We start from the raw sequence: 14,298 nt of genomic DNA on the forward strand, positions 1-14,298 counted from the left end.
CTATTGTTCCTATGCATGGTGACTTTAGAGGTGACTTTGGGGACACTCTGCATTTGTCCATCTGAGCAATTACATGAGAAACACTATTTATTCCTAAAAAGTGTTTGGTTCCTTTATGATTCTAAAATAGACAGTAACAATTTCTAATAGATGATTTGAGCACATCTCGTCTGCACTCGTGAACTTCCATGCTAGCATTCACAGTATTTAAAATGCCTACAGCAAGCCTGCAGTTTTCCTGAGCTGAAGACCCTATTTCCTTCACAAATCAGCTTCATCACATAACAACTGCTTGTGGTGGTCTGGCCTTCACCTCGTGAGCAAGGCCACCAGGGCCTGGCACTGGTCACGCTGAGCACCTCCAGAGCCTCTGGCTGAGGTTCTGTCCAGTTTGGACTTGGTTGCAGAGCCACCTGGCCTGCACAGAGGGTGGCTGTGCATGTCGAGAGGAGAGTACACACCTATGTCATGACAGAAAAATGCAGTTTTTCCAACAGTTTGAAGTTTAGAGAGCAACTGATTTTCAAACCAAATTCCTGGACCTCATTATTAGATTCACTGTGAAGAAACTCAGTATTCATAATAAATAGAATAAAATAAGAAAAGAAAACAGGAAAAGAGTATTTTGGGTACTTAACAGAAGCATTTAAGGAAACCCCAATTTCATTGTTAAAATTTCTTCTTACTTGGTTTTAAAAGAGACCTGTAATCACGACACACATAGGGCCAGGGTTCTGTGTGAGGCTGTGTTACCACCGACTTTATCCCGGAAGTGGACGCTGTTGTCAAGGCAAACATGAGCTCAAATCACTCAGGTCGGGGGCATAAAGATGTGTGTGCATATATACATGATATACTTACATTGCATAGTATATATGTATATATAGTTAAATAGAACAATACGTGCAAATATGTGCCCACATATCTCATAAAGTAAAATTCAGCTAAAACTATCATAGGGATAGTTTTGAGTGTTTTATAATAAATTATATTTCAGAAAAGCACCATAAACTGTTTCCCAGTGTAATGGAATCCGGGAGAGGGGGTGAATGTGCTGAAGAACTCGCTGCTGCTCTCAGCTGAGGCCATGCCACACCTTGCACAGCAGCGGTGCCCAGCGCCTCACTGCCTGAGATTGTCAACGTGCCGTCACTGCCCACTTTGGTTCCTGCCCTCATTACTGCTCAGTCTCTATCTGGGCTGTTCTCTGTGGGTGTGGTTGCATCAATAACTGCCATTTCAGGATAATTTTATAAATCAGGATGCTACCCACCTAATCCAATTTATAAAACATGAGCTCCCTCCAAAACTGACTACTCGTCACACAGACCCTGGCCACTCCACTTGCGTCCATCTGCACCAGCACAGGCTCATCCTGGAGGTTCTAGTGCTGTGTCTGTGCTTCCATCCTACCTTCCCAAGGAGTGCGTTCCGATTATTCCTCCACTCTACTCATATGACGCTGAGCTGCTTTGTGTGTTTCTCAGACAAGGATTTTATTTGCTCTTCAGAGACATAACCACACGAGGAAATTCTGGAACCCCCCCTAACACTGCGGTGGAGAAACAGTTTAGTGCAATTGGTTTTCTGTGCTCCACTGACACCCTCCTCTAGCTCCTGTTCTCTCCAGCACTTACGTGAGGTAGAAATATTACCTTTACCATAGTATGGCTTTTTGGCGTGGCTGTCTGTGGACTTGGGCTTCCTGTCCTCCCCGGGAAGCGGCCTGGGAGACTGGTCCTCGTACGACCGCATGCTGTCCCTCCTGCCTGCCTCCAGGGCCATCTTCTCCCTCATGGCCTTGGCACGCTCTGTCTCCAAAGCAATCGCTTTCTCCAGCAGGGTCAAGTTCCCCTTGGTCATGTCGAACACCTCCTCTGACCGGTCCGAGTTGATGGAGGTGGTATCATCGTCCCGCTCGCGGGCCCCGTCCTCCTTGGCGCAGCTGGAGAACACTCTCGGCCGGGGGCTCAGCTGCTCCTCCAGCCTCATGAGGTTGATCATGTCCGAGTAGTTCCTGTCTGGCGTCCTCCCTGGGAAGTCGTCCTCCTGCCTGCCGTGTGGGCGCAGGGCCAGGCCCTGCTGCTGGGCCCTGTCCTGCGGGCTGGTCTCGCTGAGCTTGCGGGCCAGGTCGAAGCACTGGTTGCGCAGGCACTCCAGGCTGCTGAGGCACACCTCCTCGTCACTCTCCTCCACCGCCTTGTCGGACAGCCCATTGTTGGCAGGCTTCCCCAGCAGGACGTAGTTGACACTTCTGCTGTCCGGCTGCGACATGCTGTCTGCGTAACCCCTGTCACCAATGTTTTCTGAGAGCACGACGCCATGTCCTTGCGCCAGCAGCTTCAGGGAGTCCACCGTCTCCCGGACCACGTCGCTGTCCAAGTCTAAACTCAGCTCGCTCTTCCGACCCAGGTTTTCGTTCTTGTCGCTCTCGTCCTCCAGGCTGTTGGAGGTGTTGCTGTTCATTTCCGACTCCGTCCTGGCCCGGTAGGCGGCGTCCTCGGCGATCTTGCCGAGGTTCAGCAAGGACTTGGCCACCAGCTCGTCGTAGTTGTCATACTCCTCGTTGTTGTTGTCGTCCTTTTCTGGGTCCTGCATCATCCGCGTGTTGTGACAGTTCATTTGATGGTCTTCTGCAAAGACAATAAAAACAGACAAAAAGGGAAAGAGAAGAAAGAAGTGGCTAGAACTTGAAGTTTAGTTACAACAGCACCGACAGCAAGTTAACCACAAGTCAAACTCTGTTCATCACGTCATAGAATCTCCTGTCCCTTTTGCAGCTGGGTTGAAATGTTGACATAAAGAAAACAGACTGTGCTAAACACAGAGGCCCTCGTGATATTTCCTATGAGCTACTAATTTCGTTAATGAGTCTTAAAATAAACTAGCAAATATTCTAAATATACCTTTAAAATATTAATTTTTTATTATATCTGACTTTTAAGAATGACTCTTTTATGACTGCTGTGGTGTCATAACTTAACAGCAACCTCAAAATCTTGGGCTCTAGCAATCCTCTTGCCTCAGCCTCCCCAGTAGCTGTGACTACTGGCCCCACAACAATACCTCACTATTTTTCAAGAAGGCATCTCATTCTTGCTCAGGCTGGTCTCAAACTCCTAAGCTCAAGCAATCCACCTGTCTCTACCTCCCTCAGTGCTAGGATTACAGGTGTGAGCCACCGCGCTTGGCCTAAGAATGACTTATTTTCTTCATTGATTTTATTAAGTATAGCCTAATAATTGTATTCATCTTAACACTAGGCTTTCTAAGAGTTCATCAACTTTACTTGTTGCCAAACTCTTAAACAGATGTTCACTGCAGTTGCTTTTAAATTTTTCATTTTCTCACTGATACTCAGGCAACCCAGAAGAATGTCCCAGGCTTCTGGGGAAGCAGGCCAGAGTGCTGTGATCACTGGGGTTCAGTATAGTAGGTACGTGGTGAAGCTGAATCAGGATTTGGGATCTGATACTGGAGATGCTTTATCAGGAAGCGACAGGTTTCTATAGTAAAGGTTAGGAAAGTAACTCTGATGAGCTATGGTTCATCTGGGCGTCTCCACAGGATTGAGAGATGGGTAACAGTGGGCCCTGAGCAAATGCCGTGCCAGGCAGGCTGGAGCTGCACGGTCACGACTGTGACACTCACAGCACAGCATGTGACCGGCTGTCACCTCATCCCTCATCCCTTGGCCTCAGGAAACTTAGTGAGCTGGCAGAAATAAGGTGGGAGTAAGTGTTATGCTCAATCTCAAAGGGGTATTTAGGAAACTCTTTAAAAAGACCATGTTAAAACCTCTTTATTTCTTTTGGAATGTGTGCTGTTTAACAGTCAAGGAATTTGGTGAATTTCTGTTCACCATTCTATGTAATTGCTATCACATGTATTGCAAGATACAGGTAATAACAAAAAGATTCTTAAATTTATTCACCCCCTCAGATTGGGTTTGGTTACGTGCATACTGTTTTTACATCTGTTCTTTGTTTCCATGACTAGAAAATCAGAGTAAGAAGAATAAAGTTTATTAATGATCCCAAGTAATGAGATATATTGACTAACAGAAAAGACCAACTGACTGAGGGCTGAGATATCGGCTCTGCTGTTTTCTTTATGCATTTTATGTAGGGAAGGCTTTTGTTAGAGAAGAAAGATTTGGAGCTCCATATATCAGTAACAGAAAGTAGCACCTTTGTGATCCCACACCAAATCAGTGAATATTTAAATCTGACACACCTTCCTAAACTTCAGCAAATCAAATTTGCCACTTATCACTAATTACATAAAAAAATATTGTTTCTTCTGGATAAATCCTATGAATCATTTTCTTTATCATAGAGATAAAAGTATTCTCAAAGGGGAGCAAAAACCAGTGAAAGCGATCAGACGCACTGGGATGCATGAATCTCAAACGTACAACTGGCCTCTGCCCAGAATTCCAGGTTTCAGGAATGGAAGGCAATCTTGTTTTAATGAATATTTGGAAATAGAAAAGTTATATTCTCCTCTCAATTTATGTACTTTGTTACACTCATGGGCTGTGATTCAGCATAACCAGCCTGCGTTAGTGCTGTGCAATAACCCAGTGAGTTCTGGTGCTTAGCAACCCACCCCTATGGAGAGGGGTCTGAAAATAGGGGGACAGGAGCTCCATGTGAAGAGCTGGGAGAGCTGGTCCAAGGAGAAACCAGAGGGAAGACTATTATTTTCATGATTTTCTCCCCAGTGTCTTTAAGTAACTCATTACCTGTCATCCTGAAGAATCTGGAAAAGGTACCAGTCACTGAATTGAGGAACAAGAAGAGGACAAGACCACCTGACCGTCCTGCTGCTTCTATGACGACAGGAAAGGCCCCACTGGGGAAGGACAGAGGTCCACCCCTTATGACACTTTTTACCTTCCTAACAAACACATGATTTACAGGATTATTAATTCTCCACCTTCTAAATCTCTGGGTTGTCTCCAATTTATTTGCGTCTAAGTTTTCTCTTTGGCATCAGGTGGTTATGGAGCACGTCTCACCTTTTTGAAGACATCTGTTCATCTCCCCACTCAATTTCTAAGTCATCTTCCCCTAACAAGATTAAAACAAAAATGGCCAAACTTATTCACACAGGGAAGCAAGAAGCTGCCACTGCCTCCCATGCACTTCCCAGAGCAGGGTCCAGGGATGAAGCGCAGGAAGGCAGCCTTCAACCCGGCCCCACGTGACACTGTGTGCTGCACGTGCTCCTCGCAGGGCCTCCAGGAGCTCATCTGCACAGTGGAGACAGTGACACTGACCTTCGTAGGGCTCCTGTGCACGTCAAGGCCCCCACATGCTGTGAGGTCTGTGCCCTGGTGCTGGGCTGACCCCCGGCCCTCAGAGCAGGGCTCAGGGAAGCCAGCCCATTTGTGGGTTCAGTCTGAAAACAGCCCTAGAGAGCACACTGGCCTCTAAATGTGCAGCCTACTTTCGGGGTTGGGCTCTTCTCCAAAGTTAGGAATGCTCAGGGCTACTGAGGTTCTGTCCCGAAGGCAGGAACATGGGAAAGAAAGGCTGCTGAAGACAGCATGAGTGACCAAAAATTCTCGCAGGCCAGTAAAATGTCTCGAGTCACCTGTGTTTAACTGTGTTGAAACATCATAATAGAGCCGGCGCTTAACTCTGTGGACTGGCAGCAGGTTCCAATCATCTCCTTCCTGTGCACGCCCCATCCAGAACTCGAGAGCACTCAGATTTCTATCTACAGGTTCACAGTGTAGGCAACTTCCCCTTCCAGGTATGTTTCTGCTGAACATAGTAATGAAATGAGTCACCCGTGGAGATGGGCTATGGGAAATGAACCAGAATTTCCTGTGCCAGTCCAGGATTGAAAGTGTGGTAAAAACAGCCCACAAAATGAATATTATGACCACCAAAATTTTAGGAGTTAATTTTGCTACTTTATATCTAGTAATTAGTGTTCTATCAATAAAGAAAATGTATTTGTGATAAAACCATTTTATCAGAAAGCTGTTTATTTTTATTTTAAAAATCTTTAAATTTTACTTTCTTTTTGAGACAGGGTCTTGCTCTTGCTCACTGCACTAGCGTGCAGTGTTGTCACTAAAGCTCAGGGCAACCTTAAACTGCTGGGCTCACGCATCCTCCTGCCTCAGGCTCCAGAGTAGCTGGGAATGCAGGTGCTCACCACCACTCACAGCCAATTTCTAATGTTTTATGGAAATGATGTCTTACTATGTCAACTAGGCAGGGCTCAAACTCCTGGCCTCAAGCGACCCTCCCAGAAAATTATTTTAAAGTACAGGGTTATGTTCTAAGCCAAAAAGCATAATTATTTAGATGGAGGTTTAAAGAGAAGAATAAAGCATTATCACTTCCTGTCTTCATAGTTTTCTCTTTTAAATAAATCTGTCATCTAACAAAGCTGCACAGTAACAGACTACAGTACTGTTAGGAAGTGGCAGCCAGGTGCCCCCCCTGCAAGGGATGCAGAATCTTCATGCTCGGTGGAAAGCGACCTGATCCAGCCACGCTCAGGTGAGGAAACTGAGCCCAGAAGGCAGGGTCTACTGGTGGCAAGGCCCACGGGCCTTTCTCCTGCCTCCACCAGCCATTCGCAAACCTCATGTTCATTGCTAGTACACGTGAGATCTTAATTCCTATGTGAGATTTATAAAATACTATAGAGATGATTTGATCTTTTTTGAGCAAGATTGTTGTTATAAACAATCTGCACTCCAAGCGCTCACCAACCCAGGAATGGGCTAACAAACTGTGAGATAGATGGATATATAATATCTATTCCATGGGGTGCTATCCGGCCTTAAGAAGTGGAGACTTTATGTCTTTTCTACTAACCTGGATTGAGGTAAAACACATTCTTCTTAGTAAAGTGTCACAAAAATGATAAAGCAAGTATCCAATGTACTCAGTACTAACATGAACCTGTATGAGAGAGAAGTCAGTCCAATCCAAATCGGGGGAGGAGACAGGAGGGGAGGACGGAGGGGACTGGTGAGCCCCCACCTAACGGGCACGATGTAAGGGTGTGTGGCGCCCCTCCTGGGTGCAGGACACAACTACAGCAGGGACTCTACCTCACAAATGCAAACGTTGTAACCTAATCATTTGTACCCACACGTTAATCTGAAATAAAATCCAAAAGCAAAAAATAATAAATAAATAATTTACATTCTATAGTTACATTTGGAAAATAACAATATTTTCTTAAACAAAAAAATGTGCAGGCCTAGTATGTCTTCCTCTCCCCTCACGAGTAGAGTCTGCTGTAGTCAGAACTGTGTGGACTCCAGCTTCATAAATACAAGCACTGGCTTCTCAGGGACTTGCCTGTAAGAAACGTATCTAAAGCACAAGCTGGATTCTTTCAACGTCCAGTCCCGAGTCACTGCTGCTCTTTCTAACTACCAACACAGGCTCTGGGTGAGGAAAAGACATCCCCTAGATAGCCGGGAGCGGAACCCAGAAGAGCACTTCTCCAAAGCAGAGCACTGCAGACTTTGCCAGGCCGCGGGGATGTGGTTCAGGTCACCAAGGACCACATTTTTGTTTTCTTAGTAAAGTGCCGCAGATACGACCACTGTTTTCTCCACTGTCTAGATGGCACTGCAGAGGGGTTTGTTTTTAATTGTAGAAATAAATAAATGTCAATATGTATTTCTGACTTAAAAATTGATAATATATTCAATTCTAATGCAAAGAGATGGTTTTTAATTAGCAACTACAACAAAAGGAAAGGAGAAAGTGGCCCATCCTGCGTGTGCACCCCCCACACCAGCTCAGAGGCGTGGCCCGTCCTGCGTGCACACCCCCCACACCAGCTCAGAGGCGTGGCCCGTCCTGCGTGCGCACCCCCCACACCAGCTCCGAGGTGCACCTGCTCTGCTTGCTTCTGCTCTGGAGAGTGAGGTCAGCCACACAGAAGAGCCCACACAGGCCCTGCAGTTGTTATGAGGCCCCTACCAGCTCTGGGAGGCACCACTGTTCCCTCTGAAGGGCGGCAACACCAAGGCCGTCAGCAGTCCCCTGGCACGTGCTGGAAGCCTCCTGGATCCGGCCGCAGCAGCCCTGACCAGGGTATGCGTGACCTTTCAATAGCAGCGGACCACACCTCCTCACTCCGGAGGACGGCAGCAGGCTCACTGTGGACTAGCCAGCTGGGGGCTTAGTCTTCCTTGGAAGACAGGAACACCATGCCCTCTGCCTCACAACTCCCGTGTCCTCATCACTGCTTTCAGCACTTGTCTGCTCGTTGTTTTCTTTCACACCTTGCACTGGTTTATGAATTGAGGACTTAGATATATCACCAGCCGCTGAAGACTGTTCAGGAATCCCCAGTTAAGTTAGCCTGCCACCCACCAGGGTTCTGTTTAACAGAGTTTAGCTCAAATTTGAGATGGCAATGAAGTTAGGAAATTAAGGAAATTCAAGACCCTGGACTGATATGCCAGAGGGCCCTGGGCTCATGTCTCTAGGCACCTGGAAAGCCCCTGGGGTCTGGGTAGGCAGGAGGGCAGGAGGCTGGTGAGACCTAGGATGAGGCCGTGCGCACAGTGGGGGCGGCAGGGCCTGGGATGAGGCCGTGCGCACAGTGGGGGCGGCAGGGCCTGGGATGAGGCCGTGCGCACAGTGGGGGCGGCAGGGCCTGGGATGAGGCCATGCGCACAGTGGGGATGGCGAGCCATAGGGCAGACCTTGCCACTGCTACTCTGCAGACAGGGACCCTGTTACCACATGGAACACACTTTGTTCACCTCATCAACCTAGAACTGCTCAATATGATGGACATTCTGGGAGAAGTGCCAGCCCCTGAGCCCATGGGAAGGGCACTGCCTGGTAGTGAAAGATTCCCCACTGGGATCCAAGCACCCTTCTCTCTTTACCTCCCTCACCCCCAACAAAGCAATGAGGTGCTTCACCAGGAGGCCTGCACAGCCCCTTCACATGCAGGAGACTCTCACTGCACGAGGATGCAAGGGGGACCTTGCCACCGGGAGGGAGCGCTCACCCACTGCGTTTCCAACAGCATCTCACCGACAACGGTGCTGCTTGTCTTGCCTGGTGCCATGGAGAACTTTGAGAACACGTCTACCATAGTCACAGTTATCAGAGGTTGGAATCATTCTAGCAGAATCTCTCACCACTTGGATATGGACTGAGATAAGCATGGTTTTCAGGGTCAGCCACTGTCATTTTGTGAATTAGCACTAGAATCACAGAGATATTCCACTCAGCATTCATACATTACATTTGAAGTAACTTAGGTCCAGCATTGCCCGTGACATGCCTGTAACTTGTCTGGAATTGCCACTTTCCCCATCATACCACTCCCTACCTTTCTTTTTTTTTTTGAGACAGAGCCTCAAGCTGTCCCCCTGGGTAGAGTGCTGTGGCATCATAGCTCACAGCAACCTCCATCTACTGGGCTCAAGCGATTCTCCTGCCTCCGCCTCCCAAGTAGCTGGAACTACAGGTGCCCACCATAATGCCTGGCTATTTTTTGGTTGCAGCCGTCATTGTTGTTTGGTGGGCCCAGACTGGATCGAACCTGCCAGCTCAGGTGTATGTGGCTGGCGCCTTAGCCGCTTAAGCCACAGGCGCTGAGCGTCCCCTACCTTTCAAAACTTGTGTCTGGCATCAAGGCAGCACGAGACAGAAAGAACTGTGATAAGAGAGCATTCACCTCCATCAAGTGGGAAAGACCAGCCCCGGGCCTCCTGGAGAGAGAGGCCCCTGGCCCAGGCGCTGCGCAGACCCCTGCCTGGACGAGCACCCAGGGGCAGCCCCTGGGCTGTGGCTGGAACTGAATGAAGGGATGGACTCTCCGCGCTAAGTTCTAAAAGACAGATTCCAGATCTTTTCTAAATATCTGTCTCCTAATCAGAAGAGCCAGCTCTGGGTACCCTTGATTCTCTGGCTTGTGTTGTGAGAGCACAGGGTTATCTCAGTGTGTGGTGGTGGATCTCTGCAAGCTGCCATTGGCCTACAGAGGCAATTCATCTGCTGATTTTTGCTCAATAGATGCAGATGTGGTCGACTTTTATCTTTTAAATTTTTTTCCCAAACCACAGAGTTTTTCCTCCCATAACCACCCTGTGACTCCAAGGCGTCCAGCACTAGTGATGCGTCCAAATGCATTCTCTGGTCATAGGTACAAGTGTTGTGAGGACACAGCCACCTACTGCGAGGGTCAAGTACAGCCAATAGGCCTCTGCCTTTGATTTCAAAGGCTGATAAGATACATGATATTGGTATATGATTTCCCTATTGCTTATAAAATTATTTACAGTTAGCTGGGCTTGTTTAAAAAAAGGAAAAGTAGAAATGGCACACTTCAGTTACAGTCTTCTTGGCCTGTACAAACTGCCCAGAGTGACTTGAGGGTCTGTGGTACACATATTCCCTCTGGCTCCCTGCTCCCGTCACGTGGGGGTTGCACAGGTCAGTCGTTCTCTCCCCACATCCACGCTGCGTGCCGGGGATGGATGTGTCAAGCTCTGGCATTACTGTAGCAACCCAGGACTCAGGCACTCAGAGAGCAGGCGGGGTGAGGCCTGCCTCCTCCAGGGAGGGCCTTCCCCATTCCTTGGCCTCCGAGCTGCTGGGAAGAGGGAGCTGCTGGAAGGTGGAGAAGCAGATGCACCAGCTGCCAGGAAGGGGGCCGTGCTGGGATCGGGGCCGTGCTGGGATCAGGGCCGTGCAGCCTCGCCGGCCTTTCCGCTGCTGTTGGCAGGGCCCGTGTGTGCTGGGCCTTGCAGCGTCTGTGCCCTTACCTCAGACAGCAGGTTCTTTGTCCTTACTGGTGCTGATTACTGGGGACATGGTTGTGGTGCTTCATATGCAATTACCCAAAATACACTCCCAGCCAGTTTTCTCTGTGTTGTTTCCTCTATGGTTATTTCTGGGCTTCAGTCTTGTTGCCATAAATGTCTATACATTGCACAGCTCGACCTACTTCTCCACCAATGGGCTTTCTCCAGCTGAATCTGCTCCTCTGTGGCTTGCACTCACTGCTGTCTTTTGCTCTCTGTCTTTGTAAATCCACTGTGAGATGGCAGCAAGTGCTCTTCTGAACTCCAGAGGCGAAAGGCCCTCCTCTGGGCCCCGCCTTTCACCAGTCCTGTGCAGGACTCAGGACTCTCGGAGGCAACCACCTGTCTCAGCACGTGCGTGGAGACCCCACCAAGTTGTGCTTCTTGAATGCTCTCAGTTAGAGCTGAAATGAAGCACACAGGCCAGACATCTCTCACATTTCCCTGGAGACTGATTGTCTAAGATAGTACTAACCTGAGCCGTGTGTCAGCTCAGGTGTTACTATGGAAGACACCACAGATGACTGAATAGTGGCACTTCTCACAAGAACGATCTTACGCCTGAAACTGAGGAATGGAGAAACATTTCTACCTAAGCTAAAAAGCACCAATCCATCAGCCATTTATTCACCTGAATTAAACATTGGCATATCTAGGTATCTCTCTCAGAATGAAAAGTGCAAACACTTTGAAGAGGGCAACACATCACTACCCTTTTATTACATCAAAGACAAACATTGTAATTATGATAATTTTGCACAAGCCAGCTCTGCTGGGCCTGAGGTGGGGGTGCTAACAGAATAATATTTATGTTAGACGCATATTTATAGCTGAACAATGGACCAGAGAGACAATGTCCTTGTAGCCATGTAAGTTCTCCAGTGAAAAAGACACAAACATATGAAAAGCAAACCTGTGCTGTGATGTCAGGTTATTATGTGACAGTACTTTGAAGAGTAGGTGACACAGCAGGGATGTTAAGGAGAGCATGAGTCGTACTGGGGACAGGACTTGGGGGAGGAAACAGCGGGCTCAGAGGCCCTGCTGGGGGGCTGTACTCCCCGAGCACTGGGAGCAACTGAGGCCAGCATGGTGGTGGACGTGCTGGGCAGCAAGGATGTGGCCAGAGCACACTGACACGCAGCAAGATGCCACACCCAGAGGCTGTCTTCCAGAGTTAGGGAAGGGTGGTGGTACCACCATAGCTGTCTACAGGAGAACAATTAAATGTGCTCACCATGTCACACACCCAGGCCTATGCGCTTTCCTGGGCAGCCCGTCCAGCCTGTCTGATTCCACAAGTTATCACGTGCACCTTGCAGGTGAAGGAGTGAATCCGAGGAGTTTTCCTCTGTGTGTTCCAGGTTGCATGGCTATGACAGGAACCTAGGGCTCCAACCACATCGTTCCAGCTGGAACCTTCCAACGGACCAGGCTGCCTCCACCAGCCCCCCTGTGGCCCTCGAGGTGTTGCCTCAGAGAGACCAGGGTGCTGTGAGCCTCAGACACTCCCTGGGGCCCAGGCGCTGCCAGACTCAGGCCCTTTGGCATCTGTCTCTACATTGAGAGAGCTCAGCTGTTGCTGATGCTGGCCCCAACATATCTAAAAACACGGCTTATGGCAAAAAACCTCAAAAGGTAAGGTTTCCTTGGCTTTGGCCTTAAATTGTAATATCTCTGCGTCTGCTTTGAACAGTGAGCAAAGATTCCTTTTCTGAATTCTCAGAAGACTGAACAATTTTGGATTCAAAGAAAGGAACTTAGTGGCTTATATATGCAAAGAAAGATTGTTTATAAAAAGTCATTCATCTCATCCTGAGGCTGGAACAGATCCTGCTGGACTCTGATGTGTGTAGTCAGAAGCACACAGGACAGAGCTCCTGGGCACTAGGAGAAGGGACTTTACAAAGACAGAGCGCCCAGGGCCCCGTGTGCAGCAGAAGAGGAGAGAAGCTTCCACGTCCACACTGGCCAGCATGGAGCACCAGCAGCGTGTGGCAACCAGCTGATGTGACTGAGGAAATGCATTTCTAATGTTCTTTGCATTTAAATAACCACGCATGACTAGCACCTACCAGGCTGGTGAGCGGAAAGCCGATGTGGAGGTTCCGGCAGAGCTGGGCTCCAACTGTGATTCTTCTCACCCATATATATAACCTGTGTGTGTGCAGTTCACACCTGCATGTCGGTGCCGTACATCTTAGGGACACTGCACACCAGCACTAGGACACATGCCCTCATTTCCTGCAGTGTTTCCTGGAGCCCTGAGAAGCCTGTCTGGGAGCATGGTCCTCTGGCTCTGACCATATCACCCCAGCAGAGGAACACCACCCACCTGCCTTTGGGAGCCAGGCTGTGCTTGTTTCCCTGAGTGCGTCTCAGTGCTTGGATGCCGCCTGGACATGGTGCTCTGGCATCAGCAGCACTGTGGATGGAACAGAATGTGTGTGGGTCAGTCCCTGAGGCCAGGGCCCACCTGCCATGGGCTCCCTTCTGGTCTTGGGCCCATCTCAGGCCTGCATGCTCCATGGGGCAGCAAGACTCCCCACGTGCTGTGAGCACTGACACAGGACTTGTTGGGGGACCCACATCCTTCAAAATGGGGTTGTTGGCTTATTATGTTCAAATGCTGTCCCTTACATGAGCTAAAGATTTCTGTTAAGCTTAATGATGTAAGCTGAAGGAAAAATAAGGTTTCACAAGGGAATCAAGTTGCATAAAAACTTTAAATTTAGATATTATAAATTATGTTTTTTTATTTAAAGTTTTCATTCATAACAGATCTAGATTAATGGAATGAGAATGAGTGAAGTTTCACTTATTCATAAAATTCTGAGGGCCTTTCTTTTCATGTTTTACATGTCTGAATTATCTAAAATTAGGGATTAAAAAAAAAAGAGTTAGTCATATTTTTCCAACCAGAGAACGAGCTATTTGGAGTCCTCAGCTCTCTTGTGGATATAGACAGAAACCTTCTCCCAGGGGGTGTGTCTGTCCCTTCCTCTCTGTCTCTGCCTCGGTGTCTATGCTACTGTGTCCAGGAGTACCTGGATTAATTACTCCTTGGTCCTCAGAGCAACATGGTTACTGGATCATCAGAAAGTAGAAATAGGCCACTGAAAATTCTGGTCTTTTTGTTTTCCAGAGCAGGGTTGACCCCAGTGTGGCTGCTAACACAAGGTGAGCATAATTCAGGTGGCTGGACTGCAGGGAAGCTGGGATGACATCAGGGCTGCTTTTCTCTTCTTTAAGTCATTGTCTGGTCTGTCCTTAAGGAGCCTGCAGTGACAACACCACAACTTTCCACAGCAATCTGGAAGTGCAGTGCAGGGCTCATTAATATCTGAAAATTTATGTTCTTATTTTCAGCTCACATCCTTAAAGCCTCTGTCTCAGCTACAACCCCAGCTCTGTCCCTTAAGGAGCCACACTGTGCGCCTCTGCACACCCCTCCTCCACACCGCACACCACGTCTGCCC

The 14,298-nt window shown here is 48.3% G+C and overlaps 1 protein-coding gene across 4 annotated transcripts in view; it reads right to left on the minus strand.

The window, feature by feature from the left end:
- MYT1L (myelin transcription factor 1 like) overlaps nt 1-14,298 on the minus strand; it is a 167,731-nt gene that overhangs the window by 102,674 nt on the left and 50,759 nt on the right. For 3 of the 4 annotated variants that reach the window (XM_023518421.1, XM_023518420.1, XM_012810590.1), the window contains exon 5: nt 1,662-2,633. In XM_023518421.1, the coding sequence (XP_023374189.1) occupies nt 1,662-2,633 (972 nt within the window). Of the gene's footprint in view, nt 1-1,655; nt 2,634-14,298 lie in introns of all 4 variants that reach the window. The other variant, XM_003798557.2, reaches the window with a different exon arrangement.

This window comes from Otolemur garnettii, unplaced genomic scaffold (assembly GCF_000181295.1).
Source record: "Otolemur garnettii isolate 467f Iridium unplaced genomic scaffold, OtoGar3 scaffold00139, whole genome shotgun sequence".
Lineage (NCBI taxonomy): Eukaryota > Metazoa > Chordata > Mammalia > Primates > Galagidae > Otolemur > Otolemur garnettii.